At 50.6% G+C, this 21,225-nt stretch overlaps 3 protein-coding genes and 1 non-coding gene across 5 annotated transcripts; 1 reads left to right on the forward strand and 3 right to left on the reverse strand.

Moving 5' to 3' along the window:
• Positions 1 to 207: 207 nt before the first annotated feature.
• LOC108093427 (WD repeat domain phosphoinositide-interacting protein 2) lies at positions 208 to 9,102 on the reverse strand. The gene is made up of 4 exons (XM_017193482.2): positions 8,787 to 9,102; positions 2,336 to 3,066; positions 1,153 to 1,716; positions 208 to 1,089 (listed from the first exon to the last, which is right to left on the reverse strand). Exons 1-4 carry the CDS (start codon positions 8,822 to 8,824, stop codon positions 989 to 991), a joined length of 1,434 nt encoding a protein of 477 aa, XP_017048971.1. The 5' UTR covers positions 8,825 to 9,102; the 3' UTR covers positions 208 to 988.
• Positions 3,637 to 6,896, reverse strand: LOC108093426 (ankyrin repeat and LEM domain-containing protein 1). 2 transcript variants are annotated; one of them, XM_017193481.2, is made up of 2 exons: positions 6,298 to 6,896; positions 3,637 to 6,249 (listed from the first exon to the last, which is right to left on the reverse strand). In XM_017193481.2, exons 1-2 carry the CDS (start codon positions 6,783 to 6,785, stop codon positions 4,671 to 4,673), a joined length of 2,067 nt encoding a protein of 688 aa, XP_017048970.1. In that variant the 5' UTR covers positions 6,786 to 6,896; the 3' UTR covers positions 3,637 to 4,670. The 2 variants fall into 2 exon arrangements, with proteins under 2 accessions (XP_017048970.1, XP_017048969.1); XM_017193480.2 differs by having other exon boundaries at positions 3,637 to 6,896.
• Positions 3,640 to 3,779, reverse strand: LOC122320593. The gene has a single exon (XR_006245713.1). It is a non-coding gene; the product is annotated as a U4 spliceosomal RNA (small nuclear RNA).
• A 530-nt stretch (positions 9,103 to 9,632) lies between the features above and the next one.
• LOC108093413 (titin) lies at positions 9,633 to 20,605 on the forward strand. The gene is given in 11 exon segments (XM_017193456.2): positions 9,633 to 10,141; positions 10,870 to 11,051; positions 11,115 to 11,615; positions 11,667 to 14,070; positions 14,073 to 14,998; positions 15,286 to 17,017; positions 17,576 to 18,387; positions 18,390 to 19,165; positions 19,227 to 19,330; positions 19,430 to 19,593; positions 19,595 to 20,605. Coding segments are annotated over 11 exon segments (8,151 nt in total). The 5' UTR covers positions 9,633 to 9,906; the 3' UTR covers positions 19,910 to 20,605.
• The last annotated feature ends 620 nt before the right edge of the window (positions 20,606 to 21,225 follow it).

A 21,225-nucleotide genomic window follows, 5' to 3' on the forward strand; every position in this document is an offset into this window, starting at 1 on the left:
GCATTTCCCGGGTCTTTGGAACATTCAAATCGACAAACCCTGCATCTAAACTAAATTCAAATGCAGATATGATATTTTTTTCAAAATTAAAGATGTATATTCTCAAAATCCTAGATCTAGGTCCCATTTGGTTACTGTTAAACTTCACCAGAAATTGTGCTTATATTCCAATTATATTCAAAAATGTAATAACCACATATTCGTAAGTGGGGTTTTTTCGTTTTTATTTGTTTTTCCATTTTTTTTTTTTTTTTTCAGTTTTTTAATATTTCTTTTAACATTTTTTTTTGTTTTTAATTTTTATGTCAGCGTAATAATACATACTTTAATCATTATGGTAAATATTGTTTAATGTTTTTGGATTCGAAGTTTCTCTAGTATTTATTTTGTCCTATTAAATAATATTTGAAATTATTTTAAAGAAATACTTAAGATTTTCACTTTCTTTTGCTCCTTTTTTGGCTTCAAATTTTTTTAAATATTTACGAAGTTGTTTTTATGGTATATAATTTTTGCAAAGCTGGTTAAATACGTTGATTAATTCAGTTAAGGTACATTTTTTTCTTCCCCGTATCCATTCTTTTTACCTAAATTTAAACATATTTCTATATTCTTATCGCTAAATTGATATCATACAAAAATATAGAGTTGAATTAGTCGAATAAGATATTATCTGTTTGAATGCTAGGACATAAATAAGTTAAAAAGATTAACAACAGAATCGGCATTTTTTGGGAAATATTTTTTCACAGATACTTTAGTATATACATAATCATACTGAAACTAAAAGTGGATATTCTTATATTTTACAATTAAAAATACTTTTTTGAAGAGTATTTTGCTTCTAGTTACACCTTAGGGAAGGTTTGTCATAACATTAGCTTGAGGCGATTTATCTAAGGTAATGTCCTGGTGGAATTCTCTAGAGCTGCTAAATCATCTGCTGTCGATCAACTATGACCATGTCCTTGTGGCATCGTCGCCGTGGTCAATCCTTGGCGGCAATTGCCACGGGCGGAAACTGTCGCTCGTCGTAGAGCTTCGTTGGAGTGTCGATGGCGTCGCGCAGCTTGCGGAACTTGGCGGAATCTGGCGGAGATTGGGGACGTTGGTAGGCGAGTTCTTTCAAAATGACCGCCTGGGTTCGCTCACCTGACATGGCATCCGCCTGGTCGCCCTTCAGGATGCCCGCGTAGCTGTTGTCCTGCATCGGGTCCGGATTCTCGATGAGCACACTGGCCGCACAGCTCTTCAGCAGCGTCAGCGAGGGCTGCGTCGTGCCCGTTGGCCCTGTGGCCTTGATCTGCGACCTCAGCACGCTCTCGCTCAGCTGCAGCTCGATCACACCCTCCAGAGCGCCGCGCAGGTCGTGGACGGACAGTAGCTTGCAGGCGCCGCCGCGCTCCGCGGAGAACTCGTGCACGTAGAGGAAGCCGTCCTCGCAGGCAATCAGGAGGCGCAGCTCCTTCTGCACGCGGGTCAGGGCGCACATGTGCCTCAGGCCCCCCTGCGCCAGCTGCACGGTGGCGAAGGAGCGGTCCTGGGCCAGGACCTCGCTCACTTGAGTGGGCAGCAGCAGCGAGGACACCGCCTTGGAGAACATTCCGCCCCAGCTGGCGGCGGGCGCGGCGGGCGCGGCGGACTTGTGGCCCTCCTCAGCTGCTGTGGCTGCAGTCGCTTCCGAGGCAGAGGTTTCCGATTTGGCAGCCACGTCCGCTGGAAATGAAAGCGAAAGTTTAGTTTAAATCGAGCCCATGTCAACTTCAAGCAGGTTACATAAAAACAACTTTCTTTCGCCTATTTATATCAACAGCTATAAAGTCGAAATGTCTTTCGTTGACGAATTCTATAAATTTAACTGGGACTTTTTGAACAAGGGACCTTCGCACAAGTCAAACAACATATCATATATGAACAATATTTTTTTACAACACCTTTAGGTAAAAAATTTGTCAAACTGAAATATTAAACTTTGGTGACTGGCAATTGGTACTCCTACTTGAAAAGTGGGCTCTACATTTTTATGTCCGTACATTATTAAATAAAATAAATTATTCCTTGCAATCTTTTACTGCTGAATGCTAATATCGTGACGCTTTGCGTGTTTTTTAGTTCTTTGATTAGATTTTAACAAAGAACAGATTGTAAGTAGTTGTTGACAATAGTAGTCATTAACCGAAATCAAGCTTTACGTTATTTTTAATTAAAAAAAGCTATTAATCTTTAATCTTTTTTACAAGTAGAGGACGCTAACACTGCTAAACCATGTCAAGAAGCAACCCCAAGAAAGGCATGAGGACAGGACTGCGTTCTCCTTCTCAGGACAGCTACTCACCTATCGCCCTCAGTTCGACAGCCTCCACCGCCCGCGCGTCGATCTTGAAGACGTGGACCGTCTCGGTGTTGGAGGAGGCGCAGAGGAAGTCGCCGCTGGCGGAGAAGACCAGGGAGGCGATGCGCACGCAGCTGACGCCCCGCCGAAACTCCTGCACCCGCTGGCCGTTCTTCACGCAGAAGACCCGGATGACGGTGCCACGCTCTGAGGCGGTGGCCAGGAGGGCGCCGCTGGGCGAGAAGGCGAGGGCCGAGAGGGGCGTGGCGTGGGCCCGGATCGTCATGCCCGTGCGCAGCTTGCTGGCGTTGAAGATGCGCAGCTCGCCGCTCGTCTGGCAGACGGGGAAGGCCAGGTGCGAGTTGAGGGAGAGGGCGCAGAGGCCCTGCTCGTTCGGCGCGATGTTCTCGATGGAGTGCAGGATCTTCATGTCGCGGATGTCGTGGATGTGTATGCTCTCCGCCAGGCAGACGACCAGCCGCTGGCGGTTCATGCGGACGCACAGGATCTCCGACGGGTAGAAGCAGTTGCAGATGTCCTGCTTCTTCTTGAAGTGCAGCATCTTGAGGCAGTTGGGCTTCTGGGCGGTGACCAGCACCACCAGCGAGCTGTTGAACAGGCGCTCCACTATCCGGATCTGCTCCGTGTTGTCCTTTGCGAAGATCTCCTCCACCTTGTCCTGGCTGGTAATCGAGTAAAGGCGCAGGCCCGTGGGACTCAGCACGGAGAGGGATCTGTCGGGAAGGGGAAACCATAAAATTACTTGTTTTATTTTATATATGTATGTACATTATATTTAGTCGAATTGCAAAGCTTTCGGAAAATGACTTGCAAGTTGATAGTATTTTTTCCGTTGATTTTAAAACAAAGCCCTGCAGATCCATAGCTCCCAGCCGATTTCAAGCTGCCTGAACCCAACTACAAAATTGACAACATATCGAAATTCCAAATTTTTATTGCAAAATAAAAAGAAAATAGATAAGCACAAGTTGTTGCCTTTCAAAATATAAGAGAGAAGACAATAAATAATTATATTAAAAATTCGTTTCTAAACAATGTATATATTTTTTTATTTAAAGTGCATAACACTTTTAAAACACATTCAATTTAAAATTCCATGATTTTACATATATTGCAATTCCATCACTATTAATGGATTTAAATAATTTGTATAATACGTTCAGATCCTATAGCTTGGACATTACGGCAGCGTAATAGCTACCACAAGCAAAACGTGTTGAACTAATTTGGGGAGGCGAAATAATAGCACCCTTAAGTCTCGTTAAGTGAAATGAATTGCTTAATTAGCCCTCTCGGGCTTCCAAAAATTGCCGTAGTGGACGGTATTTCACGTCCCCATGGCGGGGTATTGGTTAAAGTTTTCAACTAGCAATAACCGCACCTCAGTAGAACTTCATCGGTTACGGTATTGCCACTGCGCAAAGATAACTTTCCACTGCGGCTCGACCTATACTCCATGCAGGCACTGCCAGAACCAGTTGGGAATTGTATGCGCACGCAGGCGAAAATTTCTCAAGCAACGAATTCAAAAGGTGCAGCATGCTTTTGGGCTCCACTTGCGTTTGTGTTTGTAGTTGTGATTCCAGCTGCTGCGTTCGAGTGCTGCTAATGCACAAGCGAGATTTGGTCAAACATTATTGGGGTGGTTTTCGCCCAGCCGGCTGAGGAAATATTAAAAATTTGTTTGGAAGTAAAAACAAAGTTAATAGTTTACTCTTCGCTTGCATCACTCCTGGCTGACAATCCTACTGTTGGGCAGTAAAATAAGCATTAAATTAGAGAGCACAACCACTTGTTGAGCTGACAGCAGCTCAAAAAAAAGGAAACACAAGTGAGAAAAATCGATAATTGTATTTACAAATCGCATTGTTGGCCAACACCATGCGTAGGAATAAACGAAAAATAATAGTTTTAACATGGGGATGTTAAATTTATAATTTGGTTTCTTTTCCACTGAATTTGAACACAAATTACAAACATTCAACACTTGGCGAAAGGTTTCTGCGAATCAAACACTTGCTTTATCTTGAATGCGTTAACTTTTATTTTCAATCTTTTGTTTACATAATTAAGACTAGCCACCGAAAAAGTTAATTAGGAGGAAACATTCGGATGCACAAGAATGTGAATCACCCCTCGCATAAAATACTTCAATTTTTGGCGCAAGTTTCAGATTTCCAATTCCTCATATAATAGGGCTTCCAATCCTTTTTCCATTTCCATCTACACAATCTTGAGATCAAACTTTGAACATTTTTGAATTGCGCACGGCACTTTGTACTTGGTGTGCTTATTGCCAGGTCCTCCGGCTCCCTGCTCAGATCAGGTCGCTGGGCGACAGCTGGGACTCTCCCTCCGCCAGGTAGATGTGCATGGCCTTGAGCAGCAGCGCGATGCCCAGCTGCTTCTTCTGCTTCATCGTCCACGACTGAGCGGGTCCGTAGTAATCGCCGCGCTTCAGGTTGGTGAGGTGCGCCAGGCCCAAGGCGTCGATCATGGACGCCTCGCGGGTGTACGCATCAATGGGCAAGATGTTGTGGAAGACGTGCAGGCAGACAACTCCGCTGCCCTGCTGCCAAATGTCCAGGATGCGCTCCAGCTTGCGGCTCCCCATCTTTGCGTCTCCCGGAGGCGGCGAGCGGAAAACATCTGGCTGCAGGGCTCGAAAGCCGCCGCCGCGCTCCCTGCTCGACTTCTCCTTGTCCCGCTTCTGGTGGAGGCGGGTGTGCTGGCGCATGGCGTCGTAGAGGTGGGCGTACGGCCGCGAGGACTTGCCCTTGCCGACGTAGAAGATGGAGTCGAGGAACCGCTGCCACACAGCGAACTTCTCGAGGAAAGCGCTCTCGCCGGGCAGGTTCCGCGAGATGCGCGGATCGATCAGCATGTAGATAAAGCTCTGCTTGAGGTGCCCCTCCCGCACGTTGTTCTTGGTTACGCCGGACTTGGCGAAGTGCGCCGCCGAGGCCGCCTCGTGCGGCAAGTAGTCGCTGATCCTCGCGAAGTCCTCCGGCGATCGCAGCGTGCGATGCAGCTCCACCGAGTAGCGGATCTGCGCCTCCTGGGCGTGCTTCTGGGCGGCCAGCAGCGCCTCCGTGTTCCGCTTGTACTTGATCAGCTGCTTGATGTACAGCCGCTTGGTCGTCTTGGTAATGGGACCGACCGGGGCGCCCAGCTGGGTCAACTCGCGGCGCAGGGCATCCGTTTCGTAGTCCAGCGGGAGGGTGTGGTTCGTGCTCACGCTGCTTTCCAGATCGGGGTTCCGCTCCCTGGGAGCCTGTTTTGTTGGCTCCCGCCCCTCGCTGTTCTGCAGGAACTTTGCCTCGTAGAAAACCAAGCCGTTTTCGTCGTCGGTGTGAACGTAGGCCTCCTTGATCTGCAGGAAGTACTCGTCCTGGCGCGGAGAGTTCTCTGCCGCGGCGTCCTCCTCCCCCTGGGCCGTGAAGAAGCTGTGCTCTGGCTCCGGCTCCACGACCACGGCCTGGGAGACCTGCTCCACCAGCAGCTCGAACACCTGGCGGCCCGAGCAGGGAGCGTCCTCCGGCTGGCCCTTCGGATTCTCCTCGCCCCGCAGCTGTTGCTGCAGGTGCTGCTCGTAGCTGAAATCCTCCTGCCCTAGGGCCTCGTCCACCAGCGCCTCCACGTGCTCGTCGTACTGGTGGAGCAGCGACTGGCGGGCGCGCGAACGCTCCACCTTTTCTCGCCAGCTCTCGATCAGCGTTCGCCGCTTCGGCTGGTCGGGGTCCAGCGTCTGGTTCTCCCGCTGGCTCTGGATGAGCTGCGTGAGGTGGGCCTCGGTGAGGGCGAACAGGTTGACCGACTCCTCGTCCGGCAGGGGTGGAATCGAGGGGCATTCGACCTCCGGCGGCTCTGGGAACTTTGGCTGCGGACGATGCCGCCTGTGGGTGATATTTATGTAGTATGGGGAGGTGACGTCGTGGTTGTACCTCTGCTGGTTGGGGGTCAGGGCGTCGACCACCTGGACCCGCTGCTGCTGCCTCTTCTGGCGCTGCTTCTCGCGGAAGATGTGGTCCCGCAACAGCTGCAGCACCTCGAAGTGGCACTCCTCGATGGCGTAGTGGACGGGCAGCTTGTTCTCCTCGTCGGCCAGGTCCGCCCGGGCACCGCGCTCCAGCAGCATCCTTACCAGCTCCGTGCGTCCGTAGAGACTGGCGATGTGCAGCGCCGTGGTCTGTCCGTCGCAGAGGGCATCCACGTCGAGGTCGGGGCACTCGAGGAACCGCTTTAGGATGCGCTGAGCCAGTTCCACGTTCTGCATGCCGCACACGTAGTGCAGGGGAGCCAGCCCTCGATCGCAGGGCGCAATGCCTGCGTTTATGCTGTTCCGCTCCAGCATCGACAGGATGTCCGACTCGTTCTCGTCCTCCAGGGCGTCCAGGAGGGTCAGAGCCAGGAAGTTGGCGCGCTGCTCCATCGCTGCTTCTCTGCGTATCGATTTTTACCCATTCACCCTCTCGCTCTAATTGCAAACTCCAACAATTATCGTTTAATTCTCGCCTTTTCAATGTCAGCGCTTTGTTGTTGTTGCTGCTGTTGCAGTGCCTCGCCAGTGTGGCCGTAGTCGGTAAGTTGGCGGAGCTGCCAGATGTTCGAAGTCCCATTTGGTAAATGGTACTTTTTGAGCGCCACTTTTAAAACCGGTTTCTATGTCTCGGCAAAGTGAGCTCAGCAATAATTACACTAAGTTTTGGCACATAATTGGCTCGAAAGCACGCTCTAAGCGATAAGCTCTACCCAATAGCTTGATATATGAGCGCAACACGTGTTGTTGCTGCGTCCGACTCTATTTATTTTTTCTCTTGAAACCGAAACTAGTTCCCGCCAAAGGCGTAACCGTCGCTAAAATGGGGCCCAAGGTTACTAGGCCCCTTGTTATGCGATAGCGCGTTGAGGTCTCTAGTTTGTTGTTGCCTGCTTGAAGTTGTTTTTGTTTTCGCGTTGTTGGTAAACAAACGCAGTGATTAACAATAATAAACCAATACGTTGTTAGCCACTTTTTTTGCAGCGCATCGAAAACAACCACACATTATTACAGCAGTCAAAAGTGCACCTGAGGTCGTTCGCATTGAAAAATTCAGCTGAATGAGCGATTGCAAGTTGCCAAATAAAGAACAGCAAATTTAAAAGCAATGATGACTCTCTCAAAAATACCTTATTCAGATCACTTACAAAAAATTAATAAAGAAATAGCAATTGTTTATTAAGCTTTAAAACAAAAATTTCAAGCTACTGTAAATAAAATAATAAAAAAAAATGTAATAAAAATTAATTTCATTAAACATATTAAAAAAATTTCATTGACTCATTGAGATAAATTAGATAACAGACAAGTAACAGCTTTTAATAACAAACTGTTTATACATTTTGTTAACTTCTTTAAAAGTATCGCTCTGTCAAAAAAAATCAAAGGAAACGGACCCATTTGATAATATTAAAAAAATGTTTGCTTCGTATTTTTGCGTCCATTCACCCGCGCGGGCTAATTGATTTGTTTCTGATTAGAAATTTCCCTGCTCTCCCCTGTCTCTCCGCGCTGTTTGCCTCTCCACTTGCCGTTCTTTGTTCTCTTTTTGTCTATGACGCGCATCTATCAGCTGCCTATTTTATTGCAATTTCACTAGGATTTTTTTCGACTTTCGCCATAGGCTGTAATTTTGATTGTTTTTGTTTATTCCTATTGTTGTTGTGGTAATAAACGAAGCAGAATGCGGGAGTTATGCAGATTTGCACTTTTTCCGTTGCTTTGTTTAGTACCAATGACATCAGCTGATTGAAAATAATCGCAAACCGTGCAATAGCGAAACTGGTTAATTAAGCTTAAGGTTGAAACAGTAATCTCTCCGAAGAGCAAACATCTGTTTGCGTACTAAGAAAGAGAAAACTTTAATCTTGTTCTAAAATTGTTTACTGTTTTTAAATGCCTTCTTCAGTACAAAGCTTTACATGAATAGATTATCACGACATCAGCTGTTGCGCATAAAAAGCGTGTGTGCGAGTGTGGGTGCCCCATACAGTGGTCATCGTTGGGAAAATACTGCGCTTAATAGCCCATTAAACGGCCAGTGTTGGCTAGCGAGGCCGAAGGCATTCCCCTATATATCTGACTGTCTTGTTGGACAGTGTAATCGGTTACTTTCCCACCCCCGGGAACGGTATTTCAAAATAGGTGAATGCATGTCATTGTAATTGGAACTGCTTGTTTGCATGTTCTAATAAACTACATACACACGAGTTAATGACGCCAATCCACGCTCACCCACAAACACACTCCCCACAGCAGCTGTTTTCGCCTTGTTTACCCGTCTCGTTTGTCGATTTTTGTATCTCAATTGTTAGCCGTGGTTTTGCCACTTTTTCGCTACGGTGACCTTCCTGGCTTCTAACCAAGGATTTCAGCACCTTTGTTGCTACTTACGTAAAGTCCTGGTTAAAGTTCATCTGATATGTGGCCATTGCTGCTGGATGTTTCTGATTGTATCTATTTATCGCGTTACACTTTCACTGGCCACTGGATACTATGGTAGCTTTTTTATTTGCGGTGTCTTATTGCAGTGTTCCGCCGTTGGAGCACACAAAAAACACAAATCTACGCAGGCAGATGAGCAATGCCAATTGATTTGCGTTGAGTTCGAAAAATAAAATTGGTTTCGTTTGCGTCGTCTTTGTTGTTTTGCACTGACCGTTTCTGTTTTCTCGTTCTATCTATCAACAAATTCCCCCTACACACACACAAATCATTTGCTCATTGGAACTGGTTCATGAAACCGAACCAGCTCCATTTCGTAAGATACTAAATGTACTGTTAGAAACTTGTATAACAGAAAAAGTACCAAGTTTTGTAGTTTCGAACTTTCTTGGCAAATATGGTGAGTCCTTTTAATTTCCCTTTTATAGCCCTCAAACTAGTATATTTGTATATTGATGTTGTAATATTACAGTATATGTATATAAGACAGGCCAGTGGCAAAACTTTATAGGCTAAAGGTAAAATTGCAAATGGTTTTTAGAATAAAGACCACAAATCGATTTAGAGACTCCAAAGTTATGGTGGGGATCTTTACATATTTTTTTTCAACTTACTGTATTCCTAACATAAATATGAGCTGACAGTGGAGTCAGACTTTTTTATAAATACACCCAAAAAATATACCAAAAAATAATATAAAAATAACCAAAAAATATACATTAAAAAATACGTAAAGTATAACAGACTTTAGTTCCTCATATACCTTCAAAAGCCAACTTGCTCCAAGCTAGTTTAATATTCAGTATTTTCGGGAAAAGAAGACACAGCCACACCGAAACTCACAATCGAAAATAAAGCCTTTTCTTTTGCTTTAAATTAGGTTTTTTTTTCCCGTAAAATCGCAGTAGCCGCGGCAAGAATAATGCAAACTAGACTACTTTAATTGCCGTGTGAAACGAGAGCGTGAACTGCGAACAAATGTGTCGCATTTTCGGTGCCCATTGTGCGGTTTTGCCAGTTTAGTGTACACCTACGAAAATTTTCACCCGTACTCGGGGACGCATGAAAAATGGCGGCGTCCTCAGCTGCGGTTGCGGCGACCCCCGATCGCATCCCGGTTCCGGCGGAGGCGCTATCCGAGGAGTGCAAGGATGACGACGCCCTGACCTCCACACTCCACACGTGCGCCAACGACCCGGACTTCGCGGTTATATGCGCCTTCCTCCAGAAGTTCGCCAAGGATTTGGGCCTGAGTTTACCGAGCTTCAAGCATTTGCAGGAGTGGTTGACAAACAACAACGAAGGTGAGTGTGTGTGTTTGGGAGAGCGTAGTGTGTTTGTGTGTGCCTGGTGGAGCTTTGATAAATTAAGTTATGTCAGGCTTAATTATTCGGGATAAGCTCAGATGAAAATCACAGAAGTTGTGTGTTCCAAGTTGCTCTACTGCAGTATAGTTAATTTCACTTCGAGGGGGAGAGAAAGAGAGCACTCGTGCTTACTTTTTTGTGAGAGAGAGAAGAGAGTGCAACAGAGAGCACCAGTTTTTGTTTTCTTTTCAACACAAGCGCAATCAACAAAAACAAATGAGTGGAGCATGTAAATATTCCCTACCAGTATGTTGTTGTTAAAAGTAAATTTGTTTACCTTTGTTTTTGTATTAAGTTTATACTTATTAAAAACTGTATGTTTTTATTATTGTAAATTTTTTTTACACTGCTTGCAATTTAATTGCAGTTCTTTTTCTAAAAAGTGAATGAAATAAGACGAACAAACATTTGTTTAAATATATGTATATAAAATATAAAACATATTATAAATATTATAAAAAAAAGTAAAGCTGCCTCCGGTTTACAAAATATAATTATACAATTACAATTTTAAAACAGCGTAACATTTATTTTGTTTAGGGAACCTCAAAAAAAGTAATATACACTTCTGTTAAAATACTTACTACTACTATTACTAATACTTACCATCACACTACTTGGGCTGTGATTACCCAAAGAATAAAATAATAACTTATCCTTTTTAGTACCCGAATTAAGGGACTTGCACATAAAGCTGCTGCGAAAGACTCGAAAGACGGTCCACGAGAAGAGCTGGGAGTCGGCCCTGAGCAAGTTCTGTTTCGGCTACTCGGTCCAGGATGCCTGGGAAATCGAGCGGTTTGGCTACAGGAACTCCAGCCTCAAGGTCAAGCTTCGAATATTTCGGGTAAGAGGCGAAACTGAAGTCACCAGTGGGGTATTAGTGCTAACGAGTCTCTCATCCGTCCAGGAACTCCTCGAAAGTCAGTTCGAGCGCAACGCCAAGTTCCGGGCCCACATCCTCACCCTGAACGCCGACACCCTGCGCTCAGAGCCGATTGGGCGGGATCGGCTGGGTCACGCCTACTGGCTGACCCAAGACGCCGACTGCAACCTGCGCATCTACCAAGAGCACCTGGACGAGGAAATCTGGCAGGTGGTCGCCACGAACCGGGAGGAGTTCGTCAACCTCATCGCCAGGCTGCGCGGCAACGAGGTGGTTCTGCCCTCGAAGGACATCGGCGAGGCCGACGAGGACACCAGCAGCAGCAACAGTTGTCCGGCAAAACCGCCTCCTCCAGAGGAAAGGGAAGAAGAGGACGAGGATGAGGAGGGCAATGAAGACCAAGAGGAAGAGGAAGAGGGACCTGGAGGAGGAGGACATAAGGGGCAGCCCGTGAAAACGGTGCCCAATTTGAAAATAAAACTGCGCTCTCCCGAGCAAGAGGAGCAGAAGTCCAAGAGGGTCAAGGTATTTATAGCAAAAGCCGAATGGGGATGAATCTCAATCTCGATCTTTCAGCCACTGCTCATCAGCCAGACGAAACTGGGGGGCAGCGCTTCGCCGGCGCCAGCCAAGAAGCGAACCATCGAGGACGTGGACAGCAGCCCCACAGCCGACCAGGAGGAGCAGCAGAAGAAGCACCGACCCACTCTGCTGGACACCAAGCGCATCAAGAAGCCGAGTCGCTACGAGAGCACCAAGGACGAGAACGAGGGAGAGTCCGGAGAGGAGGAGGAAGAGGAGGACGATGAGGATTCTGAGTTGGATGAGGGCGAGGAGGAGGAGGACGTCGATAGTGCGGCGGCGGATATCGAAGAAGACGACGACGAAGATGAAGTGGGTGAGGCGATTGAGGACCCAACAGTACTGGTGAAAGGTCAAGGATCGGGACGTGACTGCAAAGCAATCCCTTATTCTTTTTTGGAGAATCATCTGAACGACCTTGACTTCGAGGTTGAGCCGGAGGTCGGGGAATCCATCGACGATCCGGTGCTCCATGTGATGGGCCAAGGATGGGGAGCTGCTTGCCTCGTGGGCAATGGCAAAAACGAAGCTCCCGTGGAGGAGACGACTACGGAGTCTTCGGAGCCGAAGGCCACCTTCTTTTTCGGAGAGCCGGGATGCCTCAAGCTGAGCCCCATGAAGCAAACTCCAAAGCCTGAGGCGAAGCGCAGCATTTTCGCCAGCTTAAACGAGGAGAAAACGAATGGGGAGAGTGAAAGGAGCCGGGAAGCGACCCCTCCCCGAAATGGCAGCGAACTCAAGGAGGCTCCAGCGAGCGACGAAGCTACACCACCTGCAGCCGCACCGAGCGAAAAGACTAATAAAAGCCAAGAAGCTACCGACGAAGAAGTTCCAACACAAGACGTCAAAGAGAAGGAGTCCGGCGATCAGCAGAAATTCAAAATCAACGCTGTCGAAAAAAGCGAAAAAGATGAAAACGTAAACGAAGTAACAGAAAAAAATATAACAAACAACAAAAGCAAAGATTCAGTAATGCAAAACCACTCTGATAAAGGAGAACCATCTTCGCCTAAGGATAAGGAACTGCTGCAGAACGCAGGAAAGGAAGACACTTTCAAAGCGCACTTAAAAGAAGAAAGCAATGAAAGTCATCCAATTAAGAAAGAAACCGAATCCTGTGAAACTGATAAACCATTAGTAACTGATGATCTGAATTCTACTAAGGATTTGGAGAAGGCTGTTATAGGCGGTGTCAAAGTGTTGAGTGAAGAAGAAACACCGAATAACACCAAAAATGAAACCAGAACTGAACCGGAAACGGAAACAAACGCCACAGAAGCAGCTTTAGACCCTGACCCAAAGGAAGTGGGCACCGATTCAGTTGAGAATGCTGATAAATGTGAACCCCTCGTTAGTCCTCCCTCAAGCAAAGTCGACGAAGTAAGTCCTACCAACGAAACGGAAGTTAAGCCAGAAAAGGTTAAAGATCGCTTTGAAAGCGGTTCAGAAACGGCTGCGAACGACAATAAACCCTCCAGTCTGCCTAAAGATCAGATAAGATCTATTGGCGATGCTATTGCAACCTGTCACGAAACTATCAAAGGCAGCGATTCCTCCCACGCAGAAGATAAACCAACGGAAATGGTACAAAGTGAAGTGCCGAGTACTTCGAAAAACCTGATTTCCCAAGGGAACGACAAGCCAACGGAGAACGATGTTAATCGCAAGCCGTCTGTAGTGCCACCTCCAGATGGTGAGCCAATATCTGTACCTAAGCCTTCTGTGCTCCTGAATCGCAAAAGACGGCTTAACGACTCTCAGCCCGCTCTGAGGAACTCCACCTCCGAGAGCGAGGTGCAGGAGGAGGAGCCGCAGGACGGAGACCCAGCTCTTAATGACCAGGATGTGGGGGGCAAGCGCATTAAGATGCGACCCAAGACCACCAACGTTGAGACCAGGCGCAAGATTGAGGCTCAAAAAACGCAGATCGAGGAGACAACGTCCTCCAGCGGAGAGGAGGATCCCCGCAGCCGGAGAAAGATTGTAGCCACTGTAACCAAACAAAAGCCCACTCTCGAAGAAATTATAGAGAGGAAACTAAAGAAATCGACGGAGGGCAGCCTGCCCGAAAAGGATTTGCCGCAGCCCAAGTCTGAAAAGAGTGCCGAGAAGACGCAGCCGGTCAGAGAAGCTACACCTCCGACCAGCTCCTTCAGTCCACCAAAGAAGGCACCGGTAACCAAGCCACTAAAGAAGAATCTCCTAACTCAACTGCGGCAGGAGGAGAGCGAGGAGGAGGCCATCCCCAGGAAGCGGACGAATAGCGAGACCATACCGCCCGCGGTTTCTGTTCCCAGCACGGCTCCCGGTCACCTGGAGGAGCGCCAACGCAAGCGACGGAGCAGCGAGGACGCCAAAGAGACGTTTTCCAAGGAGTCCTCGCCGAGCGATCCATCTCCCCCGCCGTTAGCGAGAAACTGAAGCGCAACAACGAGCAGGACATCAAGGAAGAGGTTGAGGATCCCCTTGCAGGGACAGTCAAGAACTCGCCGCCTCCCGTTAAAGAGGAGTCTTCTCCGCCCGAGGGGTCTGCTCGGCGCTCTGGTCGCCGCGGAGGTGCTGCTGTCGTGCACTCCGAGCTGCCTCAGCCCAAGAGGACGCGAGGCGGAGCCAAGGACAAGCACCCGACAGAAATGAAAGCCGAGGAGAAGCACGAGTCCGAAGAAGACGAGGAATCCGCTAAAGATTTAGCCAATCAAAAGTCCGAGGCCAAAGGGGATGCGGTCAAGGAAATACCAGCAGAGGAGACAAAGCCGGAGGAGAAGGAGGACGTCAAGGAGGAACCAAAAGAAGAGCCTAAAGCAAAGGTGGGCCGGGGAAGAGGACCAAGGAAGAAGCGTGAGGTTGACACCACCAACATCATCGAGACCAACGACTCGGAGACTCCAGTGCGTCAGTCCCGGCGCATTGCCCAGCAGAAGATCAAGGAGGAGGCGGAGCGCAGAAAGCAGGAGGAGGTGGCTCTGCGCACCATGAAGCAGGAGCTCAAGAAGAAGAAGAAGGCCGCAAAGGAGGCAGACCCAACAGTGCTGGAGCCCTCGGGAGAGGAGTCGGAGTCCGAGGCCAGCGAGGCGGAGGAGGAGGCCCGCAGTAAGAAGAAGAAAAAGTGCCCGGGCAAGGACGGCTGGTCCTCGGACTCAGAGGAGCAGCCCGAGAGCGAGGAGGAGGAGGAGGAGCCGCCGCACTACGAAACAGACCCTGGCTCACCGCTCTTCCGCTCCGACCACGAGTTCTCGCCGGAATCCGAATTGGAGGACGAGTCCCAGGTGGTGCCCATGAAGCGGGCGCGCACAGTGCGCAAGGAAAACGCCGAAGACCAAGAAGAGGTAACCAGAAAACTTAGTTATATATTATATCCATGCGCTTAAGATATAACTTGTATAACAGGCAAATGGCATTAGAATCTCAATACGATTTTAGGCGCGAACTTATCCAGCAACGAATCTCCTCAAATTCGAAATGGTTGTAGTAGCTTTATTCCTAATCTTAAGCCCAAAATGATAGATTTCGATCGGTATTAAAGCGATTGCCCACTACTTTAGCAGACTTTAATAGATGCATGTAATCAAGAGCTGAAAGTAATGCTTTGAACAAACATCGTTTTCTTCAACAGGAGGATGCGGAGGAGGCGTGCCAGAAGTGCGGCAAGTCCGACCATCCGGAGTGGATCCTGCTCTGCGACACTCCCGCCTGCAACAAGGGCTACCACTGCTCCTGCCTCTCGCCAGTGCTCTTCTACATCCCCGAGGGCGACTGGCACTGCCCGCCCTGCCAGCAGGAGCAGCTCATAGCCGCCCTGGAGCGCCAGCTGCAGCAGTTCGACTCGATGGTGGCCCAGAAGCAGCAGGAGCGGATCCTGGCCGAGGAGCAGGCGGAGCTGGCGCGCCAGGAGCAGGAGGCGGCCTCGCTGGCGGCGAAGGACGGCAGCTCGAAGAGGGAGAAGGAGGAGGACGAAGACGACGACGACGACGATGATGACGAGAAGGACGAGGAGGCGCTTGGCAAGCCGGAGAAGGTGAAGAGGCGCCGCGGAGACGGGCGCAGCAACCGGCGAGCTGCCAAGCGGGGGACCAGACGCCGCCGCGGAAACGAGTCCGACTTCAGCAACGGGAAGTCCGGGGGCAGTGGCTCCAGATCCGGGTCGGGATCGGGCTCCGGCTCGAGCAGCGACAACAGCAGCAGCTTCTCCGACTCGGACGACGAACCCATCTACAAGTTGCGCAAGAGGCGGCAGATCAATGTGAGCTATCGGCTGAACGAGTACGACGACCTCATCAACTCGGCACTGAAGAAGGAGATGGACGAGGTCGCCGGCGCAGGGAACCTGGGTCGCGGCAAGGACATCTCCACCATCATTGAGGCGGACAAGGAGAAAGCGCGACGCGAGGATCTGCCTGCGGAGGGAGCGGCGCCGGAAAAGAAGGAGGAACCGAAGGCCAAGTCGAGCGGCAGCAGCCACTCGTCGTCCGAGGACGAGGTGCCCCTCAAGCGCAGCAGCAAGTTCAAGCAGCCACCGGCCAAGAAGAAGCCCCGCAAACTGACCACCTTGGATGTGAGCAGCGAGGAGGACCACGGCAGCGATGAGGACTTCAAGACGTCCAGCTACTCGGACGAGGACACCTCGCAGTCTGGATCCGGAGACTCCGACTCGAGTCTGGAGGTGTACAGGCGACCCGGTCGCGGGAAGAAGCAGCGAAAGGCAGCCAGGAGGGCGGCGCGGGAGAGGCGCAAGGACCGCAAGTTCGTGGTGGAGGAGAGCGACGAGAGCGAGGAGGAAGACCAGAAGCGACGGGCTTCAAAGAACAAAAAGAAGAAGAAGGAGGACTCGGACTACACCGAAACGGAGACGGAAGATGACGACGACAACGAGTTGTCCGAGAACGTGGACAGTGCCGATCTGTGCGACGACACCACTTCCGAGAGCGAAGACGGCGCCTGGAATCCTTCCAAGAAGAAGAAGAAGGCGGCGGCGGCCGCCAAGAAGTCCAGCTCCGCGGCTGGCATCGCCAGGAAGTCGCCCAAGCTGAAGAAGCTGGCCACCCAGTCGGCGAAGAAGGCCAAGCGCCTGGAGTACTCCGACGACGACATCAGCGAGAGCGAGCCGGAGGAGGAGGAGGACGAGGACGAGGATGACGAGGCCGGTGCGCCCTTGTCGGGCAAGGGCTCCGGCAAGCAGCCCCGCTCCCAGCCCCTCAAGCCTAGCGCATCCGCCGCGCAGTCAGGCAAGGGAAAGGGTAAGGGCAAGGCCAAGAAGAAGAAGCCGCCATCCTCCGACGAGGAGGACGGAGCCGCCTCCGACGACCGCACCCGCACCAGGGGACGCCGCTACGCCTACATCGAGGACGGTAAGTGCTGCCAGTACTGGAGATACTCTTCGGTGTTGCAACCCTTGGAGCTTTTTGCCTTGTCAGTTGGGTTCGAGTTACGCATTTTGCACTGAGGCTTAGGACAACTTAGCCTTTAAGGTTTAAACCCCCAGAAGCTTCTGTGTCAGCAAATACAGTAGAATCCTGTTATAACGACTCCGCTTATAGTGTCCGTCCGGGTATTGCGACGAAAACTCGATTGCTTGATTGGTCTTATAGACTTATATCCTTTTGCTTAGAGCGTCTTCCGGGTATAACGACGAAAACTCGTCGGTCCCTTGAAAGTCGCTATAAGCGGATTCTACTGTATATGTAGTTCGTGAGGACCTCAGCTATCCTAATTGCTTGAACTTAATCAACGATTGGAGGCTTAGATAGTTCGGTTGGGTTAGAGGTTTGAAACAACTTAATGACATGAGGACATCGACTGTAGCAGTATATCATAGATAATAGATACCAATTCGACAGGTAGATAGGCATCCACTTCACCAATTGCTGACCAATTACCAATTCCATTCTCTCTATCCCTTGATGCAGACGACGACAGCTCCGATGGCGGCATCAAGCCCGGAGTCCATCGGCCTGACACACCGCCCGAGGAGCGCCAGAAGTTCATACAGCGGCAGGAGGAGATCAAGCGGATGCTGGCGGAGAAGAACGCGGAGGGCGCCAAGCTGGCGGCCACGCCCCGCCTCACACCCATCAAGTCCGGTGCCGCCGTGCCCGAGAAGCGAACGCCCGGCAAGGCGGCGGGCGGAGACTCGCTCTCGACGGTGCCACTCTCAGTGATTCGGCAGGCCAAGGTGCTGGACATCGACTACCTGCAGCGCAAGGGCGAGGCGATCGGGGACCTGGACGACGTGGACGAGTCGGAGCTGGATGACGCCGAGCTGCCCGACGACTTGCCCGAGGACATGGAGGACGCCATCGCGCGCATGGTGGAGGAGGAGGAGCAGTTCAGCGCGGCCGTGGCAGCCCGCGAGTTGCCTGGCGCCGAGGAGGTCCTGCGCACTACGCCCTCCAAGCAGCGGCAGCCCAGCAAGGCGGCCACCGATCACGCAGCTCCCGCTCCCGCGCCCAGTGCGTCCGGCCTCCAGGAGCCCCACCGCAAGCGGCTGCCCATGCCCACCATGCATCCGCCGCTCCTGCGCCACCAGTTCCCCCTCTCTGCCGGTCCGGCACACCCCCCCGCGTCCCTGCTGCCGCCCCACCCTCCCCACGGCATGCACCCCATGCTGCAGCGCCACCTCTCGCAGACTGTGCCCCCGCCGCAGGCCATGCACCTCCTGCAGAACGCCCTCTCCGCCCCGCTCGGCCAGCCGCTGGGCTGCGGCAGCTATGCGAGCGGCCCCCCGGGTCCGCCCAGCACCTGCCCCTGGTCATGTCCATGCCCTCGGCGGCGGCAGCCGCGCACCTCATGCAGTCTGCGGCCGCCTCGGCTGCAGTGCGTCCGCCGGAGGCAGCTGCCGCGAGTCCGGCGCCCGACTCCAAGCCGAGGGGCCGGCGGAAAAAGGTGACTCCGCTCAGGGATCAGCTGCAGAAGCAGCAAACGGCCGCGGCAGTCACGGCCGCCACTTCCTCCTCGACGCCGGGTTCGCTCCCTGCGGAGAAGGCGAAGGCACAGCCGCAGCCGCTCTTCAAGCCGCACGAGGACGCTCCCGCCAGTGCGGCCCCGCCGCAGGCCTCTGTGATCACGCGGATGCCGGCGCACCTGCCGCCGCCCCACGGACGAGGTCACGGACCGCCCGGCGGCATGTACCCCAGCAGCGCGGAGCTGGCGCGGTTCTACGGCCAGGTGGCTGGCCAGCAGCCCAGCCCCGCCGGCGCGGCCTCCCGCTCCCCCTCGTCGTCGTCGAGCGGACCCCCGAGGCACCTGCTGCGGCCGCAGCTGCCGCCTGGATTACCACCGCCCCACGCCTCCCTGCGACCCACCTACGGACCGCCGCCGCCTCTGCGCGGATCCGGCCCACCCACGTCGACGGCGAGCGGTGGCTCCGGCAACCCACGGCCACCCTACCTCCACGGGGCGGAGCACCACGCCGGACCCTCCGGTCCGCCAATAGGGGGAGTCTTTGGCTCCGGACCGCCTCCAGCGAGGCACGCGTCGCCCCACTTGAACCCCTACAGGTGAGTCGGAAATTCAGTCGAGCTTAGTCTCACCAGTCTCACCATCATCGGTCCTTTCCAGAGCCCCTCCTATTTACGGCAACCCCAACTTCTCGCCTCGGGTCGGCGGCCCTCCAGGACCTGGCAGCATGCGGCCAGGATCCGTGGACTACGCAGCCGGAGCACGTAAGCATAATAACGAGCAAATCACTCACTGTAGTCGCTTTTGCCGATTGGTTGTTCCTACCACTTGTGGTCTGGCCTTAAACATATGCTGTTTTGCAGGTGGATACTCCCCGTACGGATACTACCACCCGCCCCCGCCGCTGAACACGCCTCCCGCGCACGCAGCGCCCAGTTCGGTGATCGTGAGTGCTCCGCCGGCAGGGCCACCAACGAACCACTCGGTGTCCGCTCTGACGCACGGGAAGAGCCTGGTCGCAGGACCGCCCCCCCGCCGCAGTACCTCCTCCAGCAGCGGCCGGCGAGGCCGGCAGCCACAAGCCTCCCGTAGCCTCTGTGATAACCAGCAAGAAGCTGACCACTCTGGAGGCGTACCCAGGCGGAAAGTCGCCGATCGCTGTGGTCGGCGAGGTGCCAGGCTCGGCAGAGACTGCCAACTCACCTGCGCCCATCGCCGAGGATGACTCGGGATCGGCTCACGACACCAGAGCTCCTCCTCCCGCAACGGGAGCAGCTGCCGTGGGCGAGTTCAGTGGCTTGGTAAGCTACTTCAGCTCGCAGCAGGACGACTACGACACATAACAAACGCCGACAGGCGCCTAAGAAGAATCTGTACATATAGTAGATTGTCATTTGAGAACGATTGCGATCGTCTTGCGGAGTTGAAAGAACTAAATATAATGATTAGGAATGCAATCACGGCAATATTTTATCCTTAACAGTTTTGTGTTTAAATCAATGTAGATTCGGTACTGATTCAAATTCTCTGAAAAGTTGTCCAAAGATACTTTTTATCCCCTATGACGATCACTACATGAAAGTATACCTTTAAATACTTTAAATTGTTTAGATCGGTTGTTTTGGACTACCACTCATCCCGGTTTTCTTTTTAAAGTTATTTCATTTTCCTTTCTGTTAAGCTAAACAAACATCGCCTAGTATTTTAATTTTATCTGTATATTTTTTGAACTCTAACAAAGTAAGCATAAGTTATATATGATACATACCATTAATACTATCTAAATTTAAACAAGTACGATCATAAATAAATATAGTCAATAAATATACACTTAAACTCGTGCAAGGCTCATTGCATTGACATGTAAACAAATTATATAACGAGTTAATTACATAACTAAGCAATTGAAACGATAATGCAGTGCATACTCTAAAAATTATACTACGCATCCATTATATCATAACGCAAATGGTATACTTAAATCAAAGATGGACACAAACCTAATGTTCATAATAAAACTATTTATCATTAGTTACAAATATTTAAAAGTAAATATTTTGTCGTTCAACATCAAAAGTAAATTGGGTGTGGATTAAGTACACAGTTGGAACTCAGAATGAGTTTGGAGGCCTTTTCGACCGAAGAGCCCCTAAGGTAACAAGCTTAAATAGGCAAAAAGTTTGCATTAGTTCGCTCATTTGTATACCCATTATAAGAAGAGTAATAGGGATCCACGAGTACACCTATACCAGTCTGACTGCCGGTTTGAATACACGTCGAGATCTTGGGGAGTAGTAAGAGCTGGAAAATTGGCATTAAAATGTACATATGTATGTTCTTGTTGTTTGTAGCGCAAGTTTGTTCCATTTTTGTGCCATGCCCACTATTTTTGTTTTACAAAAACATGGACTCTACTCACAGAGAAGCCTAGGCGTCGCAGATTTTCATGATAGGAATATCATGAAAATCTGCGACGCCTAGGCTTCCTACGCAGCGAAAAGGCTTTAAAGAAAGTGCCACGCCCACAAACCGCGATTATCTTTCATTCATACCTCTGTTGGGGTGCGTCCGTCTTGATATCCGGTACTCCAAACTTACCCAAAGTAGATACCTAAGCCAACGCAGCTAACTATGTCTACGCACGATCCTTAGACAATTC

This window comes from Drosophila ficusphila, unplaced genomic scaffold (assembly GCF_018152265.1).
Source record: "Drosophila ficusphila isolate 14025-0441.05 unplaced genomic scaffold, ASM1815226v1 contig_636, whole genome shotgun sequence".
NCBI classification, from domain to species: domain Eukaryota; kingdom Metazoa; phylum Arthropoda; class Insecta; order Diptera; family Drosophilidae; genus Drosophila; species Drosophila ficusphila.

Coding starts and splice junctions, on each gene's coding strand:
- LOC108093426 (XM_017193480.2), bottom strand. CDS start 6,785: ATGGAGCAGCGCGCCAACTTCCTGGCTCTGACCCTCCTGGACGCCCTG.
- LOC108093427 (XM_017193482.2), bottom strand. CDS start 8,824: ATGGCCACATATCAGATGAACTTTAACCAGGACTTTAC. Junction 3,067..8,786: donor AACTTTAACCAGGACTTTAC/GTAAGTAGCAAC, acceptor CCTTCCCGACAG/ATCCCTCTCCGTGCTGAGTC. Junction 1,717..2,335: donor TGTCGAACTGAGGGCGATAG/GTGAGTAGCTGT, acceptor TTTCATTTCCAG/CGGACGTGGCTGCCAAATCG.